This window comes from Passer domesticus, chromosome 3, assembly GCF_036417665.1.
Source record: "Passer domesticus isolate bPasDom1 chromosome 3, bPasDom1.hap1, whole genome shotgun sequence".
In the NCBI taxonomy this organism is placed as follows: domain Eukaryota; kingdom Metazoa; phylum Chordata; class Aves; order Passeriformes; family Passeridae; genus Passer; species Passer domesticus.
The window spans coordinates 104,391,761-104,417,904 of NC_087476.1; the positions used below are offsets into that span (position 1 = coordinate 104,391,761).

Consider the following 26,144-nt stretch of genomic DNA (forward strand, 5'->3'; position numbering starts at 1 on the left):
CTTTGCTACTTCCTCTCTCCCCACAAGAAAAAAATCATCACCTGGAGAGCTGTTAACCTCCAGATTGAACGGGATGTTTTGCTGTTACTTATGTAGACCTCTCAGATGGATACAGAGGTTAGAGAGGGGCGTGGATATGTGATCGTGTTTTGAGCTTTCCCTCCTTCTCCGTGTTTTTGGTACTGAAGCTGGAATTCACCCTTCCCTTTCCCTGGGAGCTGATGTGAAGGAATTGCTGTCACCCAGAGCAAAGCTCAATCCGCTCAATGCCTCGAGGCCCTGCCTTTCCGGGTTAGGACTTTGCCTGACTTCTACTGGCAACAGTTTGTTTATGAGCTTTTGTTATGTGACTCTTGTGGTGTGGGTCTGAGGGGTCCTACTGTTCAGGGCAATGGAAATCAACTCAGCCAGGATAGGGAAGGGGAGGAATAGAGTTAGTACAGTTAACTCATCCCCCCCCCCCCCTCCTTTCTTCCCTGTTTCCTCACCTGCCCAGCTGTGTAGTAGGTTAGCAGTACGTGTCTGTTCTTATTCTTATGAAAGTAGACTTTGTTCTCTGAAGACTGCTAATCATGCCCCATGGGGGTGTAATCAGTTATAAGGTATTTAATACAGTGCAGGCGGGAACAGGCTGCCTGGCCGGGCTGGCAGATTGCAACACTACAATTATAAAGGGCCCCTTTCCCCCACTCACCCACCCACCGGTGGCAGGATGAGGGTACCTTGAAACAGTGTTGAGTCTATGAAAAGTAAAGACGTAGTGGGGGAAGGGAGAGGAGAGGCTATAGAGGCAGCTCCTATTCTGGGAAACAGGCAGACCTACATTCTGTGAGAGCTGCAGCCATTGCAGGTTGCACTGTTGAGACTTGTGGAGTTTGGGTGCTGTCACCATGGAAAGGATTGCACAGGGATGGCCCTTGGCAATGTGTAGAACAGCAGGGACTTCCATCCTGTCTAAAATGGGTTTTCTTTTGGTGGCTAGGCTTGGAGAGGTATGGAGTAGTTACAAGGGGAGAAGCCCATTCTCCTGCATGCAGTGATTTAGACACCTAATCTGTAAATCCTGCCAGGCTTCTATTTATATCTGTGGATATAAATCTATTGGTAAATTTGGCCTTCCATGCCTCATTCTTCCAAGTACTGGAGCTACTGCAGCTTATGCAGGGAACAGGTAGCCTGAGGCCTTGAATTTCAACAGGCATGAGAAAGTCTGCTGGACCTCGGTCTGGTCTGGTCTTGTTACTTAATATCAGATCATTTCCCTCTGTGAGGGCATTGAAATGCACATGTGGGGTGTGGAGCAGCTGGGCCGCAAGCCTTATAAATCATTCCTGCTCCAGCAGCCTGCTAGATGCATGGGTATGTCTCTGGAGCTTATGGCTACAGTGACCTTTCCCCTTGGAGGTTCCCTAGAGGTTACAGTGTTTCAGCCCTTAATTGGTTCTCTGTGAATTTCCTGACACTGTTTTGCGTCTGTTACATGGAAGTCAGCTATATTCCTGCTGCAGTGCTCTTGAGAGTGCTGGTTTTCCTGTTTGGTGCTGAGAGAGCACTGGCTATTGAGACTCGGAGTTAGTCCTTAGCACTGGGATGGATTTTTAAGGTTTTCAGGAGTGGGTTGTTTACTTATGTTGTACAGAGTAAGTGCAGATTCACAGTGTGGGGAGTTCACAATATAGTCTTGAGAATTCTGCTGACAGTTTCACATCTGAGGCATCCTTCAGAGTAACTTCATATTTGAGAATGCAAATTCTTTGGAAAGCTTTAGGATTTGTAGGAGTGTCTCATGAAGGAGGAATAATGTTTTTTTTCTGACTAGAGCACAGAGACTCTTTGCAGCTCTAAAATTATGAGGTTCTGAGATAAGAGGTTGCCTGATGTCTTGGATATTTCTACATTAAGTTTTTCTTCACTTGATCACTGAAATGACCCGGTGTCAGTGCTGTGGTGGAGGAATGTTGTACAGTGAAGGTCAAATCTGTGTATGTGGGCAGTGTAGACAAGCATTTACAGAAGGATTTTGGGGTACTCAGGAAGTGCCTCCATCCCAGAAAAGCTACTTGACTTAAGGAAGGATGGTTTTCTAGGGGTAGAAAAAGATCTGGATCCTTTCAAGCATCCCTGTTGCCCAAAGTCAACTTCTTATTCAGCCCTGCCTCCTCAGCTCAAGAGGTCTCAGTGTTATGTTTGTCCCTTGTCTTATAGGACAAGTCAGGGAAATTCCCTTCCCAGCCTAGTGCACAGAGCTGTTCCTGCCCTGGACTGTGGCTACTTTCCAGCGCGGGTGGCAGCACGTCTCTCTGTGGCTTGCATGCCCAATTGAGAGCTCTCCTGCCTTGCTCTGTTTATCTTGTCCCGTTGGCTCAAGAAATTGCCTGGAGAACTTGACCCTCGCACAAATGAATTCGGGGCTGAAGCCGTCCTTGAGGTCCTGACAGTGGCCGTGCAGGCAGCGTGGGGAGGGAGCATGGCGGGTGTCAGCAGGGTGGGTGTGTGGGCTTGCTACTTGTTTTCCTTCTCTGCCTGGTGAGGAATGCAATGTGTTTGCCTTCCTTGGCCTGTGGTTGCAGCCGCATTCCTGCAGTGGGAGTCAGCACGGCGGCGGGCGGCGTGCTGTTCATGCCCCGTGGCTACATGCTTTCAGCTCCACATCAAAGGTGTGTTTAGTGTGTAGCTTGTGCCATTCCTGGCCACACCTGGTGGCCTGCAGGCATGCAGGAGGTGGAGTCTGGCTGTGTTTGCAGATGGCATTCAGGGTTCAGACTTCTTGCTTGTGGAAAGGCTGGAGCTGAATCCATGCTAAACAACCCCAGGAATGCACCGGGAGAGCTGAGCGGCACAGTCACTCCAGGGGCATGTCCTAGCAGCAATGTTTCCTTTATAGCTGCAGCAAAATAACTCATGCCTGCTTCTCCAAAGGAACTGACTGTTTGCTTGGGTGTGTTGTACGGTTTAATTTACACTGATAAGGCCAATTAAGGTTGGCTGGTCCCCCCTGCAGCCTGTGTGCTCTTGGCAATCAGTAGATGATTGAGTGGTTCGTGCTATGCAGCTCTGCTCAGTACACGAGATGTCTGCCTGGAGATGGAATGGCTCTGGGATTTAACCCAGGCAGGAGTGCTTCCCCCAGTTGGTGGGTAAATGTTCTGTTCCAACTTGTTCTGGAAAATCTTTCTTTTTCTAGCTGGTACCCCAAGAACTGAGGACAGGGAGTTTGCTGAAGGATGGCAGATCAGGATGTAGTTGTTATTTTGAGATCCTTGACATGATATCTGTTTTGAGATAGTCACTGGTTTGCTGTGTACCCATCATGCAAACGATCCTTGTCCTCTCTACAACTCTTTCATTTGCCTGGCACAGGAAAATGTGGTCCTGTTTGGTAGTGTCATTATGGGCAGCCCATAGGCAAGGCTTGTGGAAGTAACAGCAGACATCTTCTGTGTTCTGGGTAAGCCCTGGGCTGTTCATTACCCCATTTGCTTGGATCTTTTGCAGTTTCCCTTTTGGCAATTCCTAGTAGCCTGGAATTCTGTGACCTACCAGTCATTCCTGATTAAAGTTAGTCTTCTGCAGAAGACCTCCTAACTGCCATCCTTAGATAGTAGCAGGAATGAAAGAATTTGCTCTCAGAAGTTCTCTGGCTTTATAGCTTAGTTTTTGCTTTTTAGACTCACCACGTGAGTCACTGCAGAGCTCACCATAAAGAAGTCCTGCCACCCTCTCCAGAAGGCTGTGTCACTTTCAAAGCAGGATCTCAGTGATAGGTGTTTAAGGGAATGTTTCTTGTTCCAACGCTCTTAGCATTGTGAAACAGTTGGAAATTATTCACATTGGGCTCTCTTCTCTTTTGGTTTCATGTAAAGTGTGCATTTCATTTCAAACTAGCTGCCATATGTGACTGTTAGGGCCTGGATGCTGAGTGAGTGTGTTGCCTGAATCTTCGTTTTCCTTCCTCTGTACTGTAGACTGGACAATATGCCCTGCAGCAGCAGGAGGTAGTAGCAAAATATAAGTAAGTCTAAAATTGAGTTGTGTGGCAGATTACTGATGCTTGCTGATTTAAGTGTGTATAATCATTGCCATACTGCCTGTTTCAGCTTTGTCATGCGATACGGGCTGTGGCTGCAGAGATGGAGGTCTTGTTTTGGATTACATACTGCTTCTGCTGACACTTTCCAGTTGCCCAGAAAGGAGCGAGGGAATAAGAATGAAATAGATGTGACATTGGCCAAGGAGGAAGTACAGCTGATTATTGGTCTTTTTCCATCCTGTCAGTGAGTTTTAATGTGTTGTGGAGAGAAAGTCACTATGTCCTTGTTTTGGCTTCCCTGCTCTGGACTTCAAGGATAGGAATCCAGGCCTCTGTGCTCCTGTATGCTCCTGTATGTGTTCCTCTGGCTAGAGCTGTAACCCTCCCAAGTAGCTAGATCTCCCCCTGGTGGAATAGAGAGCAGAAGGCACTGCTACGGCTGGGCGGTAAAATTGGGAATTGGTGTGATCCTGGGCACCTTGAGCCGGCAGCAGATGTGCTCTTTGTCCAGTTGAGACATTCCTTAGTCCAGAGTCACAGGCTCGGCAGAGCCGTGCTCGTGCAGCTGCATGAGCTGAAGGCGTGAGTGAACAGCTCACTCCTGAGCAAACACCTTGTCCGTGCAGCATCTGCCTGGCTGTGTGCTGGCATTCCTCCATGGTCTTTGCCTTACATTAGCAGTGAGCTGCTAGCTCTCTGGGTTCTTGTCTCACACTTGACAAAAAAAGGTATCTGGAATGTGGTGGATTGCTTTCTTTAGGATATCTGGGGGTTATTAATCCTTATTTAAGATATCTGGGGTTTATAGGGCCCCTTTGAGGATAGGTGCTTTCACTTGTAGCTCAACTGTTTCTCATTCCCTGCTAGCTCTCTGAAGAGCTGCATAGGGTTTACTTACAGGGGATCTACAGGAGGGAGCCCTGTGTAGGGGAGGAGCTTATCTGTTTAGAATTACTAAGAAGGGGTGGTTTTCTTTAATCTTAGAATAATAAATGGACTTATGCTATCCCAAAAGACAACAGTGGTAAAGGCATTTCAGCTTTACAAGAGCAATGCCAGGCAGGAGATGTGAAGTAGACTGGAGAAGCTGACCTTGTGGTAAAACTGAAGTGATGGGCCTTTGCTGCAATTGCCCCTTGAGACAATTGATGCTGGTAATTAGCTCCAGCTGAAGAACAGCAATGGTGATATATGTGGAGGGAGGTAGTTAATGGGAACTCTCTCTGACTCATCTGCCACAAAGAGAAGTTGTGTCTGAGGGAAGAGCTGCAGCCCAGCTTGGTCACAAGTGGGGAGTCTGTGGTTATCCCCCTCCGAGGGAGGAAGGTGAACCTAGGAGGTACAATGCAGTATGTACAGAAGGACAAGCAGGCAGCCCATGACTGCTGGTGACAGGCAGCCTCCCTGTGCAGGGCAGGGGGTGGAGGTGTGAATCCCCTCTGCTGTGGCTGGGATCCTGCTGTTAAAAGGAATGACTGGAGCCCAGGGGAACAGGGAGAGAGGAGCCGTAGTCAGTTGCGTGCTTTACACAGGTCATCAGTGAAAGATAGATGGGTGGATCTGTTTGTTTTTCCTAAGCTGGATTAAGCCATGTTATATTTCTGTGACTGAACTCAGAATGAAATCTCTCAGTAATTCAGTGGTGCTGAAGACTAAGAGAATCATTAAAAAAACCCAACCAAACCCAAAAAAACCAAACAAACTGAGGCAGATTAACTACAGGACCACACCACAAAAAAGAGGAAAGATGCTCCAGGGTTACATGCTGCATCAGGAACCATGCTGCTGTATTGTTTACAGAGTTGAGACAAGTTTTGTGCTTGTCCCTGCCCGTGGCTCATGCTCTGGATCTGCTAGGCCAAAAGCATGGATTTGAAAGCAATCTCCTTGTTCTGCCTTTGTGGCCTGTTGAGATGACTACTGCCAGAGTGTACAGGAGTGGATGCTCTAACACTCAGCATTGTGCCTGGATACAGAGGCTGAGTGAAGGCAATCAGGAATACTTGTTTTAGCCTCCAAAGTAGGCAGTGGCTGTGGGCAGGGTTACGTGGGAGATCTCTGTGCCTGGTAGGAATCCTGCTTTGCAAAGGAGTCGGTAGCAACGCCACTAGTAACCTCTGGAAAGAGAAAGGGCCAGGATATAATCAGCTTTGGGAAAGGGCTGTGATGACCCCTTTTCTCTTTTATCCTTTTGGCTGGATAGTTTTACTCCTCAAACACCACTGTGCATCTCTAAGTGCTGCTCTGCTTTTCCCTGCCAGCTTACAGCAAGTTATTGCTTATTGTAGGGGATGTGAGGTTCAGGCAGCTTGGTTGAAAGCACCCCACTGCTATCCTCACACAACACTGGTGTCACTAGTTCTACTTCAGCTGACTGCTGTATGTATTCAGTGCCATAGAGATCATAAAATATTTCTGTGCTAAATTTTCTCTGATGAATAGCACAGAAGATGTCTTGAGTTCCCATGGCAATGCTTCTGAATGTGCTTCTGTCACCAAAGAAAGAGGGACTTCCAGATGATGAAGATTTGAGGATTTTGTCTGAGAAAGGGGATGGTGGTAATGCTGCATATTATTTGTTTGCCTGCCTTTGGATGTGCCTCTGTCTGATATATAATCTGGAAAAAGAGGAAGCTGACATTTGGCTAATGGCAGAGATGGCCTGTGTCATGCAAACTACAGCTGGACCCCTGGACATGCTTAACTGTTCAGCTACAGATGCAGCTGCACAATCACCCAACAGTTAAGCCTGTGCCATTCTCTGCCTCTCATATCTGACCATCTGCTAGGGAAAAGCTAATTAAACCAAAACAATTCTTGCTGGGATTAAACCCCAGCAGCAGAAAAAAATTGAGTATAGTACAAATATTGTTCTACTGCTGGATCAGGGCTGCTGCTTTATTTGTTCTTATAAAGAATTGCAGCTATTCAACTCAGTTGCTGTCAGGTAGGTGTTTAGCTCATGCACACTTTCCTTTCTCTTTTCTATCCCAGATCATTCTTGTTTTAGGTGCAAGAAATAAGACTGTCTTGCTGATTTTTTTTTTCAGTTCTTATGACAGCTGAGTCTGTTTTTCTTCAACTTGCGACTTAATGTAAAACCAGTGTAGAAAACTGGGTTTTTTTTGTCCTAGTGCCTCAATTCCTCTACTTCTGGAATGAAAATTGTTCCTACCTTCTTTGCATGTATTTATGGTGACAGTGAATCCTAGACTTGGTGTGGGGCCACATAACTTTATAGTTGCACCAGTGTGAATCTGAGTCTTAATACCAGACAGTTTATTGCAAAAATATACTGCAGCCCTTTGAGAATAGAAGTTTAAATCTTATAAAACAAAAATTGTGTAAGTGTGGTTCCCTTAGCAGCTGAACTCTTGTGTATCTACAATCTTCTATGCTGTGTCATCTGGGCTTCAAAACAGCTTTCAAAAAAAAAAAGAAAAAAAAAAAGAAAAGAACTTACAACTCAGGTTGATTTCAGAGCTGCTCTGTGTACTCAAGTGACAGTTCTCCACTTTATTCAAAGTTGTGGCACCATTTAGTTTCTGAAGGCCAATGAGGGATTTAGTTCTCTGCAAGGGGCTCTGAGAGGATGCTTGATGATGTCTTTCTGTGCTAAACTTGGAAAATTTGCACTGAAGAGGAAGTTAGTTCTACACACAGTAGCTCAGAGGCAGCAGTAGGAGGTGGCCCTGAGGAGAGAGAAGTGGTTGTGTTGCTGGTATGGATGTGAGGAAGCCTGGTAAGCTCGAAGAGACACAATTGAAAAAGTGGCTAGGGATGAAAGAGTGCCAAGAGAATGAAGATAAATTTAATCTTGGTATCCAGGAGGAAAAGTTCGAATAGTTTTTAATAAGGAATGAACTAATTTTAGAATTGTTGAAATTCAATTTTGACAGATATGTTTCCTGGGGAAACGCTGTGGGAACTGAGGAGATGAGAGATGATGTTAGAGTGTGGGTTTGTAGCATATTAGGTCTGTGACCTAGGAGTTGGTTTGTGCCTGTGCCTGCCCCACAGTTAGCAGGAGAGCATATGCTGGTAGAAGAGGGTCAGTAGTGAGACCGTGCCTGGGGGCAGTTAGATAACTGCTCTAACCCCACACTCCAGCTGGCTCAGATAAACTGTTGGTGAGCCATACCCTTAGGAATGGGCAAGTGGGGAACATTGTCTTCCCAGAATTGCTCCAGGGATGTTGGACATCAGCAAGCAAAAGCTGTGTGGGAGTATGGAAAACAATGTACAGTGTGAGTATTTCTGATCACCTTTTCCATTTTGCTTGGGGAAAGTAAAGAAAATATTAAGCTGCACTGGTTTGAGCATTGTTACAGTGTTTATTTGGATTAATAAATTTTTCAGGACATATAAATGTCAAGACCTTTAGTGTGTTAATATACCTTGTATAGTGTAGTTAGCTTATTTAGATTGTGAGAGAGGCCACACTGTTGTGGGTTTGGGCTTTTTTTGAAGAAAAAACCCCAAACCAAACACAAAACCAACAAAACCTTTGGAAGGAGAAAAGTGCAAAAAAGGGTTAACGTCAATATCAGTAAGGATTTTGCCATTGCAGGGAAGTTGTACTGATTTAACTTAATCAGATTAGAGACAGCTGTGATTATATTAGTGCAGCATTCCTGTATAGGCATCCTTAATTTAGTTTGTGTCTTGTATCTATCTATTTAACTTAAGTTGTTTCAATGTAAAGTGCTCTTAAACTGAATTAAGAACATTTGCCCAGGAGCGTTATACTGCTTTATATTATTTTCTAAGTCAATTTAATTTAGTACAGTGTATATGCAGACAAGACCTTGGGGAAAAAGCTGATCCTTTTTATTACTTGCTGAACAGTCTGTCATGTTTGGCTGCAGCCATGTGATCATGGAATGAAAGAGCCTGTTGTGGTGCATGTGGGTGGAGGATGGGCAAACTGATCATTGTGAGCCTTTGTACGACTTGGTCATTCTTAGCTGTGGTGTTCAGTTAACGTAGGTTGATCCTCCTTGTAAATGAGGCCTTTTCCTGTCTAGAGCAGGTGTGAGACCCCTGTAATGTTAAGATTTGTCCTCTGCCTACCAATAAAAGTGCCTGCAATGTGGTTAGTGTCCTGTCTGTTCAGTCAGCAAAAGCAACATCTTAAAACCTGGCACAAATGTTTAATGTTTGAAAAAAATCAGATGGCTGCGCAGGTTTGAGCTGAATTTTGTTACTTTTCTTCGTACATAGCTTGAAATAAATGTCACCCAATTTTGATACTGTTTCCTTCCTGGGATGTGTCTCCCAACAGTATGTGCCACCTGCTATATGTGGTGACTTACACACATACAGAATTTATGGCCAAGGAATAAGTAAGTACTGCAGATGCCAGTTCTCTTTCTGGTTGAAAAGGATAAATCTAGTCAATACATCTTATGTTCTGCTTGCTGGTAAAGGCTCTGTGGGAACAAAACTGGCATGTGAATTACTCTGCAAGCGTGGTTGTAGTGATAACGTTTCAGAATAAAGCTGACTGCTGTAAAGAGCTGTTTTATTTTTTGAATTTGTTTTTGTTAGCACCTGCAAGCATTAGAGCTGGGCTTAGCGCCTCCTCAGCATTGCAGATGCTCTGTAGGCTAGGTCACTGTAGCAACTTGTCCATCTGTCCCCTGTAAATAATGCAAATAATGTCCTCTGCTCCATTGTCCCACTGTGTAGATAGTGCATAGTGTGTCAGCCATCTGTGCATCACTGAGAGTCTCGGACAGAGGGCATGTTTTGGGGAGTGGATTGTGGCAAGTGTATCGTTGAATGCTCCAGCAATGGAGCATTCTGTGACATTGCTGTGTCTGTGCTAGAGGGGCAGCTCAGTGACATTCAGTTCCTGGCACTGAAGAGATGGAGTTTGCTGTTTGCCCAGAACTTCTGAACCAAAGCTTGAAACAAGAGGACTGCTGATATTAATTGCTGGGGGTTGTGTGAGACTCAGGGAATACTTACAGGGGCTGAGAGTCTGCCCTTCAGTAGTCTGCCCTTGAAAAATTTAAGCTGCTTCCACCTTGTCCTAATTAAATGCCTTTTGATTGTATGCTCTAGGGAGGTAATGTATGATTTTCCCCCACTTCTTCCCCTCCTACACAGCACAGGATATGACAGAGATCTGGGAAAGGAATTCCTGCATGATGATTTTCTACAGAAATCTCCCTCTTCCACTTCTCTTCAAATGGTTGCTTGTGGTAGCCATTCCCTTGCTTGTGTTGGAGAAAGTTTAAGGCCTTAACTCCCAAATTTCTTTCACGTGAAGTATCAGCTTTATCCAGATACATGTTGTTAGAGTATCAAGATTTGCTTTTTCCAGCTGGGTCCAGACACTTTCAGAAACTTTGAGAGTTCTCCTAATCTCCATGAGTTTTTATCTAATGTTCTGGTATTTCTTTAAATTTCTGAGCAATATATTCCAGAAGTCTTCTCATGGGAGATCTTAAAAGAACAGGTAAGAAGACAGAGTGAGGAAGGACATGAAACCCAGCGTGCTGAGATGAAGAGACTTTGAAAGTTTGTAGCCTAAACTACCTTGTGAGAGTTGGAAGGATCACTGAACAAACTAAACACGCTTCTGGTGTGTCAGCAGTTCTGAATGAGAAGCTGTCATTAGCCCTTGATGTAGTCTGTGCTAAAGGTGGTTTGGTAAATGACCTTTTGCTGAGCTGGCTCTTGTGCCATTTCAGGTGTAGCCATTAATGGTGGTTCTATGCTTTGTATGTATTAAAAAGCTGGTGCTCATTTCCTGGTCAAAAGCTCCCCTGGGTATTTTTATTCTCCATTAACATTCCTTCTGGGGATTGAATTCTGGTCCTTTGCTTCCTGTCCTGTTCCTGTTCAGATGTTAATCAGCTGTTGCATTCTATTCCAGTTACATGTTAGTGATGCTAGCATTTCTTGGTCAATGTTGACCAGTCCTGGCTTCTATAAAAGAATTAGGGAAGCTAAGCTACTCTTGACACAGCAGAGAGTAGATAATAAAATGCACATTTAAGGGCGTGGAGTGCAACTGAATTATGGGACTGAGATCTTTGTATTGTGGAAGGAGAGAGCAGGACTGTAAGAAAAGTGTGATTCTGATATTTTTAAGAGAATTCTGCATGGTGCAGTGGATGTGACTGATACATGATATGTCCTGTGGTATTTCCATTCAACAGGAACTATGTATGACTGGAGTCCAGGGGTTTCATTTTCTTTGGAAATGTGTTAGGTGTTAAGTAGGGCTTGTTACATGGACTGTTGTTCAACAGCTAGCCTGATCCCTTTTTCTTGACAGCTCTTGGAATTGTTCCCATGCAGGGAACTGAGGTTTCTGCCTAAGTCAAGGTTAATTGGTATGGAAAAGCAGGAATGAGCAATAATCCTCCTGAAATTCTATTTTAATCCAAGAGTCCCTATAATGCTATTACTCAGATGTGAATCGTGAGCATTAACATACAAGCAGTACTGAGATGTGAGTCTGCATTGGAGCTGTCATCCTTTTATTTTAAAAATGAGCTTCAACATAGCCAGCAGTAGAATGGATCTGAGCATTCTTTTGAGATGCCTTCTCTGAATGAAAAGATCTCTCTCATTAAATGTTAAAGGGCCCTTTAATAACCTTGCAGTCCTTTTCTATTGTGCTTGGCACCAGCAGTCTACAGGTGCTGTTTTTAATTTCACACAGCTTGTTTTTGTGTCCTGGACAAGCATCCCTTGGTGCAGTTATTGCATTGTCCATCTCCCTGGTTAGTTGTCTTGGTCAGGCTTTCTGGAGCAGCTTCTCAGGTAGTCTGTCTTGGGACTTCTGAAATCTAAGGTTTCCTCTATCCATAAGCACAGGAAGGCAACTAGACAAAACTCTTGTGTTTGCTTTTCATGAAGTTAGGAAATATTGATACCTCCTAAAGCAGGATGTGCCAATATCCTGTATTGGATATGCATGCAAAATATAGGTTGGCCCACATAGAGCAATATTCCAGATTAACTGTGGTGATCAGATCTATGTCACAGGACATTTGGTTTTGTTACTTGTAGGTATTGTATCTGCAAGTTTTTGGAGTGTGCTGACGCTGTTAGCCACAAAAAAAATCTTTCTGTAGTGTTGCATTAGAAACAAATGTGACTGTGATTGTGTTATGGAATGTATTTTTTCATTAATACAATTTTATCTTTCTGAATAAACAGCAGTGCTAAAGAAATGCTGCTGTTAAGAGGAAAAAGCTGGAAAGGTGATACAGTACCTGAAATAAGAAACTGTATCTGCATCATAATCACTGTATTTCCCTTGAGGAAGGGACCCTGCTGGCCCTCAGCAGTGGTAAGAAGGCTGTTTTATAAGGTCAGAAAAGGCAACACAGGAGAAGATGATGATGAGGAAATGCCTGCAAGTCCTCTGCCTCTTTGCAGGGAGTGTTCAGCTGCTGCAACTACAAGCAGGCAGAAGTTGTGTGCATCTTAGAACCCAAGTGTTGGCTACCTCAGGCCTCAAGGGACTTGCCAAATATGAGGAAGACACTAGGTGCCTATAAATGTTGCCTTTTTTATTTCTTCTGTTCTTTCCCTTTTTGTCCAAAGCATTCCTGTTTGAACCTTCCTTTCTCTGCTAGGGACCTCTTTCTTGTTACTGGAGATAAAGCAATGCTCATGGGTGGTGATGTGGTTTTGTATGCATGCCAAGTGGCTGTTTATTCTGTAGAGGGCCCACAGAACTGTCTTAAGCAATTCAGTGTGAGATGACATCTATTTGTGGTGTGTGGTAAAGGTTTTGGCTTTCTCAGATCACACAGAGAACAGAACTACCCTGCAAGTGGATTTTACACTGAGGGGTGCTCTCTGGCAAAGTCAGCTAGGGTCAAGCCTGTGTGCTGCCTGTGCAGCTGCACCCTGTCACAGTGTTGTGGTTAATCCCAGCTGGCAGCCAAGCACCACACAGGCACTTGGTCATTCTCCCCTCTGCTCCCAGGGGGATGGGGATAGAACTGGAAAAAAGTAAAACTTGTGGGTTGGGATTAGAGCTGTTTAATAATTTAAATAAAGTAAAATATAATAACAATTGTAATGGAGAGAAGGAGAGGGGAATAAAACCCAAGAAAAACAAAGGATGCACAGTGCAGTTGGTCACCACCCACTGAGCAATGCCCAGCCTCTACCCAAGCAGCAGTTGGCCCTTCCCAGCAACTCCCCCCAGTTTATGTACTGAGCATGGTGCCATTAAGTATGGAATATTCTGTTGCTTGTTTTGAGTCAGCTGTCCTGACTGTGCTCCCTCTGAGCTTGGTCAGCTGTCCTGACTATGCTTTCTCCCAGCTTCTCATGCACCTTGTCACTGGCACAAGAAATTGAAAATTCCTTGAGTTAGAGTAAGCACTGCATAGTAACAGCTAAACCATCAGAGTGTTACCAACATCATTCTCATCCCAAATCCAAACCACATAACTGTACCAGTTACCAGAAAGAAAATTAACTCTGTCTCATCTGTAACCAGGACATGGTGTCCCTGTGAAGAAAGAGTTTGTGTGTTTTGTCAGTGTGAGCCTCGTGGCCCTTAGTAAGCCATTCCAGTGAAGCTGTCAGTGACCTAAGAAATCCTACTGGAACAACAGTGGGTAATAGCTAGAAGACAATAGACTTGCTACTGCAGGTGATAGACTGGTAGAAAGATGACTGTAAATGCTAAGGAGCATTACTGATGAGAGGTGGAAAGGATGGATAAAAAGAACTAGGAGTTTTAGTTTCCTCTTGTATTACAGTGCTAATTGAAATAGCTGAAGAGCTGCCTTCTGCTGTAGCTCCAGGCTAAAATTGAGCTTCTGCAGGGTAGTCTTAATGTGGACTTGACAGCAAGCTCCTTCAGAGAGAGACTTGTGAATAGTGTGATGAGCAGAATTAGTGCCTTCTTCTATTTCTGGATATTACCTATATCCAGTTCTGCTTTGGAGCAGAAGGTCCATCTGTTCTGCAGAGAGTATCTGCTCCTCTCTGAACAGAGGTGTGGTGAATCGAGCCACCTCAGGATTCTCACTCTGTGGCCGCAAGAGATGCGCAGTTATTGTAGATGAGGAGGCCTTTGCTGTGCTGTTCACTGCAGGGATGTCTGCAAAACAAAATTAGGTTTGTGTGGAAGAGTGGTTGGAGCAGAATGACAGCAATTGGATTCTGGATGGTGGACAGGAATGCAGGTGGGGAAGCAGGGACCCCTGGAGCTATGTAGAAAAACCAGCTGCCTTTCCATGGTCAGTTACTGGTCTGCACAGGCATCCTGCTTGGTGAAGAGATGGTTAAAATACCTGTGCTTTCTGGGATGCAGTGAAGACTTGGAGCTTTTACAGTGAAGGCATTCTACCTGGCATTAGATAGTGGTCTGATGGTGCAGCAGTTTGCTGTTGACTTCTGCCCTGTCACCTGGCTATGGGTTGCTCTGAGCATGCCTGGTTGTTTCCATGTTTTGTGCTGATAGGTGACTGACACCAAGTTTCCTTTCTCATGTTTCAGGAGCTGTTGGCCAGATGCTGCTGAATACTTACAGGAGAAAGCTGATTCGGAGACAAACGACCAGAAATGTTTGGACACGTCGTCACTTTGGATCTGTAAGTCCTTGTTTGAGGGAAAGTTGCCTGGCAGCTCTGTGAGTTTTTAACTATCTATGGAAATTCTCAGATCATGAGGGTAGATTTCAAATCCTGTATCTTTTCCAGGTAAGTGGGGATGAGATGGCAGGTAGCATAGTTACTGCCTCTAGGGTAGGAAGCAGGATAGTTCTGTTTGAGCCTGAGGAACAGTGTGCTGGGAGACAGGGATGCCTTTGGCATGTTTGTTCTGAGCACAGCTGCAGTGGAAACATGCATGGACCCATGGGTGCAGCTGTTCCTGGAAACCTCTGTCTGTCTGCCTGCCATGTGGCTGGTGGTTACGCCGTGATGCTGAACCAGCTTCTGCTGGGAGTTGATGGAAAGCAGATTCAAGCTATGCTGGTCTGATCCTTCCTGGAGGTGCATTTTCTCCCTTTCTTTCTCCTGTCATAATTTGCAGTTTGCCCCACAGAGCAGTTCCACTGCTGTGAAGCTGTTTTTCTGTGTGCTAGTTGAAACCCGACTCCAGCATTGTAGCGAGGAAAGTGGCCAGACAGCTTGTTGGGGCAGGGCCAGAACTTCAATTTGTTTTGGCAGAACTTGATTTTGCATGGTCCTGGTTGCCTGCTTGTTCCTTTCACCTTCAGTCTGACTCTCCCTGCATGTGTATAGCTGCTCCACACCCTGCCTCCTGTCCCACCTCCCAGGGCTTCATGCCACTGACATGGAAAAAGTAGCACAGCAGCAACAGTGCTTCAGGGAAAGGAAGGCTTTACTGAAGTCTTTACTCTCATGCCAGTGGCAGAGTGATGGCTACAAAGCTACTCTCTTAGCTGACTAACCCAGATTAACCCAACTCTTTTCTTGTAGTGATGGGTACCTGTTGTGGTTTGATTTCCACTGGTAACTAAGCATCACAAAGCTGTTGGCTCACTTCTTACCCCTCAGTGGAATGGGGAGAGATTTTGGAAAGAAGTAAAATTTTGTTGGTTGAGATACTGACAGCAAAATGGGACAGAAAAGGAAGGGATCATAATAAAATAAGTAGAATATACAAAACAAGGGATGCACAGTGCAATTGCTCACCACCTGCTGACCAATGCCCAGCCAGTTCCTGAGCGGTGGTGCATGGCCACCTTTCCCCATAGTTTGTGTACTGACCATAATACCATATGCTATGGGACATCCCTTTGGACAGTGGGGGTCAGCTGTCCTGACATGTCACCTCTCAGCTTCTTGTGCCCCTCATCCTACTCACTGATAGGGTGAGAAGCTGAAGAATCTTTGCTTTAATGCAAACACTGCTTAGCAACATCTAAAACATCAGTGTGATATCAACATTATTCTCATCCGAAATCCAAAGCACAGCACTTGTTAGCTGTTAGGAAGAAAATTAACTCTATCCCAGACAAAACCTCAGTTAAATACCCCAGGCTTTGACCAGAGAGGAAGGTTGTGTCTGTTCCTGTTTCGTATCCATGGTTGGCTGGATATTTTACAGAAGTCTGTTAACAGCAAGGTAGAGTATGATATATTGCTTGATGGCAATCAGAGAGTAGCTTGCCCTCCTCCCTTGTGGAGATGTGGGTTATCACAGCTCTAGGCACAAATGTTTTGGCTCAAACAAAAGCCTGATAATTGCCAGCTCATTTGTGGGTGAAAAACACTGACTTGAAAGGGTGAGTGAGATAATTGTTAGCATCACCAAACTTCTGTACTGAAGGCTTCACAGTTAGCATCTCTCTGCAGTGGCAGGGAAGATTAGCTGGGAGGGTCCCATTCTAAAGGAGGTTTGTTTAGTCCTTTCTGGAACCAACGTTGCTTTGAAGCCATTGCTTCATGAATTTTGAGTTTATGTGATTCCAGTTGCCTGAGTGCCTTGAATATTTCCTTGCCATGTGCCTTTCTGGCTCTTGCTGGGCTGTGTGGCCAGGTATTTGTAAGTTCATTTTCTTTACTTTCAGAAGATCTGATGTGGGTTGAGGCACGTATCTGGAATGAGGTGGCCATCCCAGTTGTGCTTGGCTATAAATATTCCCTATGCATTACATATTTATGGGATGAGATTTCAAGCTGGCTGTTTTGGTGGATGCTAAGCTATTGGTTTCTCTTCTTCAGGTCATCTGAGTGAGTGTCCTGACTTCATGAGGCTTTGAATTTAAGCCCAGGCTGGTAAGTGCTCATATCCTTATGAACTAGAGAAATGATTGTGATTTCATCTGGGCATATCTTCATGCACATCTCCTGTCCTTAGCCTGGCAGAAATTGACAGAAGAGTCCCCTAGATCACCTGTTTGATAGCGGCCCATTTACAAACCTTCTTCTGGCTTTTCATTTTGAAAGAGAGAAATGTCTTCCCAGCAAATCAGACCTATCTGTTTGCTTAGGAATACAGTGAAATGTGTGTTCACTATTATGGATGTAATTTTTCTAAAATATTAGAGATCTCTGCATCTACTTGAGTCTTCTTAGGAAAAGGGACTTTGAAGGAATGACTGCAGCAAGGGGAAGTTCCCAGCATTCTGATAAGAGAGATTTACAGGTTAGTCCTAGGAAGTTTTGTGTTTGTGGAAAGGTGTGAGAAACTTTTGTGAGCTCGTGTTTATAGCAGAGTGAAGGATGGCTTGCAAATGTACCTGTGAAGTGTAAAGCCTGTTATGGCTTGGGACTGCTCTGTGCTTGGTGCAGACACCTCCCACTTGCCTTCCTCTCGGGGAACTCTGGGTGTCAAAAGAGGCAGCTAGATAAGAATTGGAGAGAATTCTCAAGGCTCTGTTTAGACTCTTACCATGTAAAACGCCACTGTCCAACACACAAAGCGAGTGAAGTCGGCTTGTTCCAGGCCCTGTGGTAGCCATCGACTCAGGTATGTAAAAGGGAGTTGTGTGGCCCTGCTTGTTGAAGTGGGGAGAGAGTGTGATCTGAGTGGACACAGGTCCTGCACTTTGAAGGGCTGCAGGTCAGTTGCTGAGTGTAGGGTCTTGCAAGGGGAATAAGAATTTGGCACTTACTCCAAATAGGACAGCTATGAATGATGCATATGTTGTTGTCACTGAGGAAAGTCTGGTACTGGGCTCTGCAGCACCTGATTGATAGCTCTGAGACTTCTTGTCTTGTGTACAGCAGGGTGGTTGACATTTTGGGTGCTTGTAGGGAAGTCTTCCTGCCCTCAACTGCAGACCTAGAAGATGGAAAGAAAGGTGTTTTTCCACGTATACAAGACAGCTGCTTTTGTTCTACCCTGTTTTTGCTCTTGTACTGTTCTGGCAGCAGGAAGAATCTCAGCATAGCTAGGGTGAGGGAACAAATATTTCCACTAGTGGTACAGCTTCATGTCTGCATATTGTGTACTTATTCCCTCTAGGGGTGGTGAGGCACTGGAACAAGTTGCCTGGAGAGGTTGTGAACTCCTCATCCCTGGAGGTTTGAGGCCAGCCTGGATGGGGCTCTAAGAAACCTGGTCTAGTGGAAGGTGTCCCTGTCCATGGCAGGGGCGTTGGAATGAGATGATCTTTAAGGTCCCTTCCAACCCAAACCATTCTGTGATTCTGTGTTGCAAAATCTGGCCTTAAATACCAAGGTGTCAAAACCATTACTCCCTAATTTGATGCCACCTGTGACTTGGGGGTTGTCTTTGTCTTTTCTGCCAGAGTAATCAGTTCTCCTCCTAACAAATCTCGTGTGGTCTGCTGCATTAGTCCCAGTGTAAGCCAAAAAATTCTGGGCTCTTTAATGGCTGAAGTCTCCTCCCACACAGTCCCTGCTGACAGTGACAGGACATGATCAATAACTCCTGCTCCAGCTGTCAGTGCTGCCTGTAAGGCTTGCAGTTTCCATATTGAAAAAGGCCTTTCCTAAAGAGCCTAATCAATATGCTGCTGTGAGGTCTGTTCTCATTTGCTATATATAATCCGGACACACAACTACGTGAGTGAGCGTGTGTAGAGGGGGGAGAGGATGTGCCAGCCCTCTGCTCTCCCTAGCTGGGAGAAGGACACAGCTGCCTCTTACTTTGCTCCCTCTCCTGCAGCTGCTGCTCAAGGCTTGTGGCTACATCCTTTACTTGCTCTATTAGCACTCTGCATGGGGACCTGCTCCGGGACTTCAGGGGAGCCAAATTCCTGCTGGGTCACTTCCAGGGTTCGATGGAGCAGCCGCAAGTCTCTGTTCTGTGCCCTTTCTGCTGTTGGTAGGTAACCTGCTTTCGGAGCCACGCAGGTGGGAGGATGTCGAGCACAGCCCCGTCAAAGAAGCCTTACCGCAAGGCGCCCCCGCAGCATCGCGAAATCCGACATGAGGTGCCCATCATTCGTGACGACCAGGACGGAGTGATCTTGGCTGAGCAGAGTCAGGTAACAACTTGCCGGGTGACAAAGGGCTTAACACCATTGCACCAGCAAATAGGGTTTAGTTACACCGAGGCAGGCCAGCTCGAGCAGGCAGAGGGGTTTGAGGTTTGCAACCTGAACTTCTCCTCATCGTGGTCCCTGGAGTCCAGCAGTGAGAAGGAAGTGGCAGGGTGCAGAGCAGAGTTGAACGTCAAGAGCCAGACTGTCTCTCCAGCACTTCAGCGTGGTGGGAAGATGGGGCAGCGAAGTGGGAAGCGGTGCCCGAACCGCAGTCGTGGGCACCGCAGCAAATTTGTGAGCCGTAGCATGGAGACAGTTCTGGTGTCTGGAGATGAAGGACACCATCCCACTTGCTCTTTCAAGAGCAGAAGCCTGGAACGCTCACTTATATTTAAAGAGCCTCCTGAAGTCCTGACACCGAGGAAGTTCCGTGTCTCCGCTACACACCTGCCTCTCAAAGGGATCCTGAAGCAGACCAACATGACTGGCTCATGCCCTGAGAGCTTATGCAAGTCCCGCTCAGTAGAGACACTTTGCCATGGTCGTGGCTCACGCAAATGCAGTGATCCTCAGCTCTGCCTCAGCCCTAGGGAGAAGCGCTCCCTGGAGCAAAGCAGCAGCAGGGCCCCTGCCTCTGTCAAGCGCAGGGAGAAGATCACAGAGGAAAAACTGCAGTTCTCCAAATTCCTGGATGAGATTACCCAGCGGGTGCTGAGTCCCTACCGCTTGCGCTCACTGGGAGAGACCAGGGGAGCAGAACAAGACCAGAACTCTCCCCTTTTCCCCAGAAGCTCCGTGCCAGAAGGCCAAGGGGAAGGTCGCCTAAAAGGGGTCAAAACCAAGCATGCAACTGAAAGATCCCCCTGCCCAAGCAGAAGAAAAGCAGAAAAGAAAAGTGAGGGGCTGGGAATGGCTTCGGGCCAGAGAAAGTATGCTGAGGAAGCTGAGAGAGTTTCCAGACTAAGAAAGAAACCTGTCCTTGGGAGGAAGGACAGTAAGGGAAAACTCCTTTCCTTGGAGAGAAGGGTAGTAGATCTGTGTCAGTATGAGCTGCAGCAGCTGGCAGACTTGGGGCTGGCAGGGACATCCTCTGGGCAGCAGCATTCACTGTCTTCATGGAAAAGCAGTGCAGAGGGCAGAAGGGATGAAAGCAGTCCCTGTTCACAGCTATTACAGCCACACCATCAGTGTGCTAAGCTTGGGCAGAAGCATACAGTGGAGCCGAACTACCCAGAGAAAGGATCCTGCTCCACTCCAACATGCTGGAGTCGGGAGGAGGGGCCTACCCCATCTAGATCCTCCCCTTCCTTCAACCTGGCACTAAACAAGGTAGGTGCCAGGGTCACCAACTTGCAGGCAGGGCTCTCACAAAGGCCAAACCCCTACCTGGATCTCATCTAGTCTGTAATGCCAGGGCAGAGACTGAGAGCAGGCCCCCAGACCTCGTGTTGTGGGTGCTTAATCATCAGAAGTTGCTCTCTTGTGGGAGCCACTCATGGCTGTGCTAGAGGCTGGGTATATAGTCCTGGGAGTAACCAGCTTCCCTTTGGCCCCAGGAGTTAAGGAAGGTAGAAACTGGTGCTGTTCTCCCTGCTGCAAACTTCCCGGGTGTTTGGTGGTTGGAGGCCCTTCAGGCTGCTGACTAGTAGGCGTGTGCAGGAGGCAGGCAGCTCCATTGTCAGGAGGTGCTGGGATGTTCCTAGTGCTTTGTGTGTGCCCCGTGCCTGGCTGCCTCAGCATACTTGATTTTTGTATGATGGTTGTTTCAGGTCGTTTAAGCTTTCTCCTCTTTTCTCTAGCCTGCTTTCAGGCAATGCCATTACCCTGTATTAATAGGAATCACATTATCCCCTTTGCCTGGTCACTATCATCTGCTGTTTGTGTATATGTGGGGACAGGGGAGGCAGTTAATCAGAATTAACCAATTGCCATGTGGAGTCAGGAGGTAAGAAAAGAATAGATTGATGCTTTGCCCTTAGGAACAGGAGGGTAAACACAGGTGTTAAAGACCTTTCTTTTAAAGTGTGAATTAATAAAGAAAGCAGTCCCATGATGTCTTAAGGCCAGAACTGGGATGGTGTACTTTATGGAATTGTTAGCAGCTCAACAGCCTTGTCCTTGGCTGTCTGACATGGTCTCTCAGACCAGAGCTGACTGTGACACTGGGTGCACTTGGGTTTGTGAAGTGCTCTTGGTATCAAGTACCAAAAATAATCCATGGGCCTTTTGAACTTTGTGGGAATGGTCAGAGTCTTGGCTTTCACAAAAAAAAAAAGTTGTTTCTCATGCTAATTAAATATCTCCCAGCAATCCTGGCAGGCAGCAGCCATCTCATGGGTTAGCACAGAGAGTTCAGAATAGCTGAGCTGTGTGCTCTTGTCACTGCTCTCTGTCTCCTTGTTCTGCAGGGCCCTGCACCAGCTATCTCTGGGGATCTTGCCCATAACATTTTCTTTTACAGCCTTTCCTGGCCTTTAGCATTTCTTCTGCTATCCTATAATAGTTACAGTGGCTGGTTTCAGGTCTGCATAAAGAAACCTTTTTTTGCAGCACAATCTGGGTCATATAATTGGTAGCCACATTTTTCAGCTCCCAAATGATTCTCAGTCCTGATTTTTTGTGGGACTTCAGGGGCCCCACAAGTAATTGCTGTGGTGACTAGTGAATCCTGTGTATGCTGGCCTGTGAGATTCCTGCTGCCCACCAGCTGTGAATGTGGAGGAAGCTGAAAGACCTGCTAAGGTGGTGATGTTACCAAAGAGATGCTGAGATTGCACCATGGGAGGGTAAAGTTGCCTAACTTGTGTGGTGGTTTCTAGTCTTCTACCCTGAACCAGAGCACAGTGTGTTTTGGTATCAGGCAGCTGAGCAGTGTATACAAATCCTTGTAGTTCAAAGCTTGCCTAGTATGAACTGTCAGGGCAGGGGAGGAAGAGTCACAGCTAGGGTCTAGCCACCAAGACTGCCTTTTAGGACAGACAGTGTGAGAGACCAACTCTTCTAAAAGAATCTCACAGCTGTTTTCTTCCCTGTGCAGGAACCCTTGACGGATGCAGAAAGGATGAAGTAAGTGTCCTGCTCCCCCTTTATGCCTGTCATACTGCAACTGTGTGGGTGCTGATTCCTCACATCCTGCTTGTGCCACCTGCGCAGTGAAGCTGACTGGCCCTGCAGGCTCCTCTCACATCTTCAATCTTCTTGGGGCCGTGTGGGCAGAGCTTTGGTCTGTGCCTTGCCAACCTGTGCCTTGCATGTCCCTCCCGCTGGAGGAGGAGGGAACATGGATCCCCAGTGCAGGTGCAGGCAGAGGAGTTGGTGGGTGTGAAAGAAAGTAGATGAAGTCTTTAACAGAGATGGAGAGAGGATTTTTCCCTTCTATTCATCCAACCTGGACTGGGATAAATTATTGATTGGTTTTCATTCATCAGTGAGGGACACTGAAGCTGTGCAGCTCATCTGTCTTTATGCAAGCGCTGTAACCTGAGAGGGAGCTAGGAGCTATGGCTGGCCAGCTGGCATGTACTTCTTTGCCCCTGCTCCAAGAGTGTTTGTCTGTCTGTCCTGACAGAGATGTACCTCTTGCTTCATGCGTTGGAATTTCCTGAGTGTTCAGTTCCTGACTTCCTGGGGCCCCTGTGAGGGCTCTGGGGCTCTAGTGCAGGGCAGTGGGGTGGGGGGCTGGTGTGGAATACTCCTTGTGCACTCAGTGGTACCTTGCTCCTGGTTCCTGCCCCAGGCTGCTGCAGCATGAGAATGAGGAGCTTCGTCGACGGCTGACATACGTGACTAACAAAATGGAGGCAATGGAGAGGGAACTGGAGTCAGGTCAGGACTACCTGGAGATGGAACTGGGCCAAAACCGTGAGGAGCTGGAGAAGTTCAAGGACAAATTCCGTAGGTATGACAAAGAAAATGAGAGGGATAGAGTTAGAAAGATCCCTCACACCAAAGACTCCCTCAGCTGGCGTGAGCAGGTTGTGCCCTGTTGTGCAAATCAAAGGTGTGCTGCATCCTTGAAAAGGTGCACCTCCAAACTCGAGGGGAGATAAAGGCTCTGCAACCATTACTTCTTCCCAGGCACAGTGTAGGAATGCTGCCAGCATGAAAGGCTGATGACAGGGAATTCTTCATCTGTGGGATGTAAGCATGTGTGCAAAAAAAGCCACTGGTGGCTGCCGAAAAATACATCATTGCTTTACCTGAAAAGTACCTCACTTAAAAATCAGTGCCAGTCACCGGTCATGTGCTCAGATGTGACATAGCTCAGAGGAGTCTTCCAAAGTCATCTACATCCCCTCCTGCAGGATCCTTTCACCGTGCCAGCCTCATCTTGCCTCCAGTGACTTGAGGTCTGAAAGCCATCATGTGTCAGGGGTGAAGCATAGTTAATACGCCTGGTTGTCTTAGTAGCAGTCTTTATGAGTTCCAGAGTTGGTGGTTTTCTTGGCACCTGTGAAGCCAGCTTGAGTAGGTGCCTGAGATCCATTCCTAAGCATACAAACTTGTTTCTATAGATTGCAGAACAGCTACACTGCTTCCCAGAGAACCAACCAAGACCTGGAAGAGAAGCTGCATGCCCTGGTGAGTGCCCTGTTAAGTCACTAGAGAGATGAGGTGCAAGAGACCAGTATGTGTTAGGAGCAGATGGGGGAAGGGGCCCTGTCTTTACCCAGCAGATGTGGCAGTGGGTGAGGGGTGAGGTTTTGGCCATGATCATCTACTCCCCGTTCTGGCTGGTGTCATGAGTGGTTTTCTTGATTTACTGAGCCTGTACTTGGTCATGCATGAGAGCTTTGGTTCCTCACAACATAATTGCATGGTATTCCGTCATGTTGCTTCAGTCCCTCTCAAAGTGCCAGGGATGTGTCAGCTACTCCTGGGGTGGTCATCCTGGGAGGACGGGGGCAGTCAGAGCAGAGCCAATGTGCGTGTATGTCTGTTGTGTGCATTCATAACACTCATGGCTGTTTCTTTTCTCTCCCTCCCCCTCTCTCTCTTTCTCCTCCCCACGCTGCCGCTGGCACACTCTGGGCGCACTCACCTCTCAGGCCTCTCTCAGCCAAAGCTGGATTTTTGCAGTTGCGTCTTTTCGTTTGTGTGTTTTTCCTTTTTCCTCTTTACGTGTCTCGGCCTGTTGGTCTCATTGTCAGTCCCACATACACCATCTCAGATGGAGGGGCCCCAGCCCTCGTCCAGCCGAGGGCTCACCTGGTATCCAGCAGCTGCCCGCAGATGCAGCAGGTCCTAGCTTGCAGGGCTCCATCTTAAGAGTGTTTGACTCTGAGCCAGCTGGAGCATGACATGTTGGGAAGTGGTGCCCATAAACTGCAGCACTGCATAAGGTGTGGATGGCTGTGAGCCTTGTTTGCTCCCTTTCCTTCCCCTCCTGAGCTGTGAGCAGGCAAGTCAAATAGATGAGGTGCTGATTGGCTCTGTGTAGCCCAGGATGAGATTTCTTTGGTGCCAGAACTTGAATTTCTTGGGTTAATATTCACTACCAGTTATTCATTGTGGTGCCTGAAGAGGCTGCATACTGCTGAAGTACTGGCTCCCTTATCTGCCTGCCTGTTGCTGTGCTGTACCTGTGATGCACAGCTGGCCCTGCTGGTCACAGCCTCACAACACCCTTGGGCAGTTTGGAAGAACTTCTTGAGACAGTGACAGCTTAGTTGTTCTGAGGTGTTGTCCCTCTTTGCTGTTACATCTGAGGCTCTGTCAGCCCTGTACCTGAACTGTTAGGGAGTCTGAAGAGGCAAGGTTGCCTGCTTTATGGAGGACATTAGCTGAACTTCAAATGAAGCAACAGGTCCTTTTACTTACGAGAGCAAGGCTTAAACTCTTGCAAGATGGTGCATTCCCCTTTTTGTCCATTCAGTATTGACTGTTGGGTCTTTTCTGGCAGTATTCTTGTTTTGGTTTCCCCAGGAAGGACGGCTGGGTATCAATCTCAGAGGTCTTTGCTTTCAGTGGCAGGTTGGGATTGATCACTCAAAGCCACTAGCTTTTTGTGAGGCACCATGGGAACCAGGGGCAGAGAGGAAACATGCTGGTGCTGCAAGAAGAGATACTGCATTAAGGAGGTTCAGACTCAACCTGTTGTCTCTGTAGCTAGCAGAGCAGCTGGTCCCATTTGGCTTTTGGAATCACCTTCCTTTGAAGAGGGTTGTCTCCCTTGTCTGTGTCTGTTTCTGTCTGTCTGTAAGTTTTTTGTATCCCAGCTGAACATGTCATTGTGCTATGCTTGGGCTGAGGTGGGTGGTACAGCCAGGTTCTGTGCTAGGGAGTTTTAAACCCAGTATTCTTGCATCCCAGATTAAAAAGGCAGAAATGGACCGCAAGACGCTGGACTGGGAGATTGTAGAGCTCACTAATAAATTGCTTGATGCCAAAACCACCATCAATAAGCTGGAGGAACTCAATGTAAGTGTCAGTCTGCAAATGGTTGTGAAAGTGTGTGAGGTGTGGGCTTTTCCTTTTGTTCAAAGACATTAGTGTAAAGGAGCACATGAATGACTCCAGTGTGTATGAAAGTGCTGCACAGGATAGCAGGGACAAACAGAAGGGGGTCTGAGGGAAGAACAGATCTTCAAGTTTGATGTATTCGCTCTTTTAAGGTTGGGGTTTGACTTGAGTCTGGGCTGTACCTAAGGAGGGGTCATTCACTCCAGAGCTGGGAGGGAGCTGATGCCTTTTCTACACCATTAATATAGAAGTTCCTGGATCCAGTGCTTGTCTCTATTAACTGCTCTCAACTCCTTCCAATCTGTCTGCATCATTAGATAGAGCTGAGCTGTGGGATGGGGGAGAAAAAGTGGGATTTTTGGGGATAGTTAAAATCCCAGAGGGAGAGGGGCTTGATACACTGGCAGAGGATATGCAGGAACAAGGACTGGAGTTGAAAGACTGAGGTAAGAAAATACATAAAAGTATGGGGAGAGGGGAATGGCAGTGCCCTCATGAACGATTCATCAGATGCCTCTTCTGGCTTCTGTTCAAACAGTATCTGGTCAGTTGGTGCCTTTTTGGGTAAGAGTTTGGGTGAGTCTGACAGTGTTGCACACCTGTGCCCTCTCTTGCAGGAACGCTATCGACAGGACTGTAACCTTGCAGTACAGCTGCTCAAGTGTAACAAGTCTCACTTCAGGAACCACAAGTTTGCTGATGTGAGTAGTAATCCTGCTGAGGTGGGGAAGAAGGGCT

General features: G+C 46.6%; 1 protein-coding gene and 1 long non-coding RNA gene across 14 annotated transcripts in view; one reads left to right on the forward strand and one right to left on the reverse strand.

Annotated features, from left to right (window-relative positions):
* TJAP1 (tight junction associated protein 1) overlaps nucleotides 1-26,144 on the forward strand; it is a 40,172-nt gene that overhangs the window by 8,405 nt on the left and 5,623 nt on the right. For 6 of the 12 annotated variants that reach the window (XM_064414843.1, XM_064414842.1, XM_064414844.1 and 3 more), the window contains 9 exons: nucleotides 14,519-14,613; nucleotides 16,714-16,767; nucleotides 18,789-18,947; nucleotides 21,982-22,010; nucleotides 22,681-22,842; nucleotides 23,459-23,525; nucleotides 23,993-24,022; nucleotides 25,257-25,364; nucleotides 26,024-26,107. In XM_064414843.1, the coding sequence (XP_064270913.1) occupies nucleotides 18,822-18,947; nucleotides 21,982-22,010; nucleotides 22,681-22,842; nucleotides 23,459-23,525; nucleotides 23,993-24,022; nucleotides 25,257-25,364; nucleotides 26,024-26,107 (606 nt within the window). In that variant the 5' untranslated portion in view covers nucleotides 14,519-14,613; nucleotides 16,714-16,767; nucleotides 18,789-18,821. The other 6 variants (XM_064414847.1, XM_064414849.1, XM_064414850.1 and 3 more) reach the window with 6 other exon arrangements.
* On the reverse strand, nucleotides 9,164-25,264 carry LOC135297367 (uncharacterized). Of its 2 annotated transcripts, none has more exons than XR_010359379.1 (2): nucleotides 23,986-25,264; nucleotides 9,164-17,776 (listed from the first exon to the last, which is right to left on the reverse strand). It is a non-coding gene; the product is annotated as an uncharacterized LOC135297367 (long non-coding RNA). The 2 variants fall into 2 exon arrangements; XR_010359380.1 differs by lacking the exon at nucleotides 23,986-25,264 and adding an exon at nucleotides 18,659-18,794.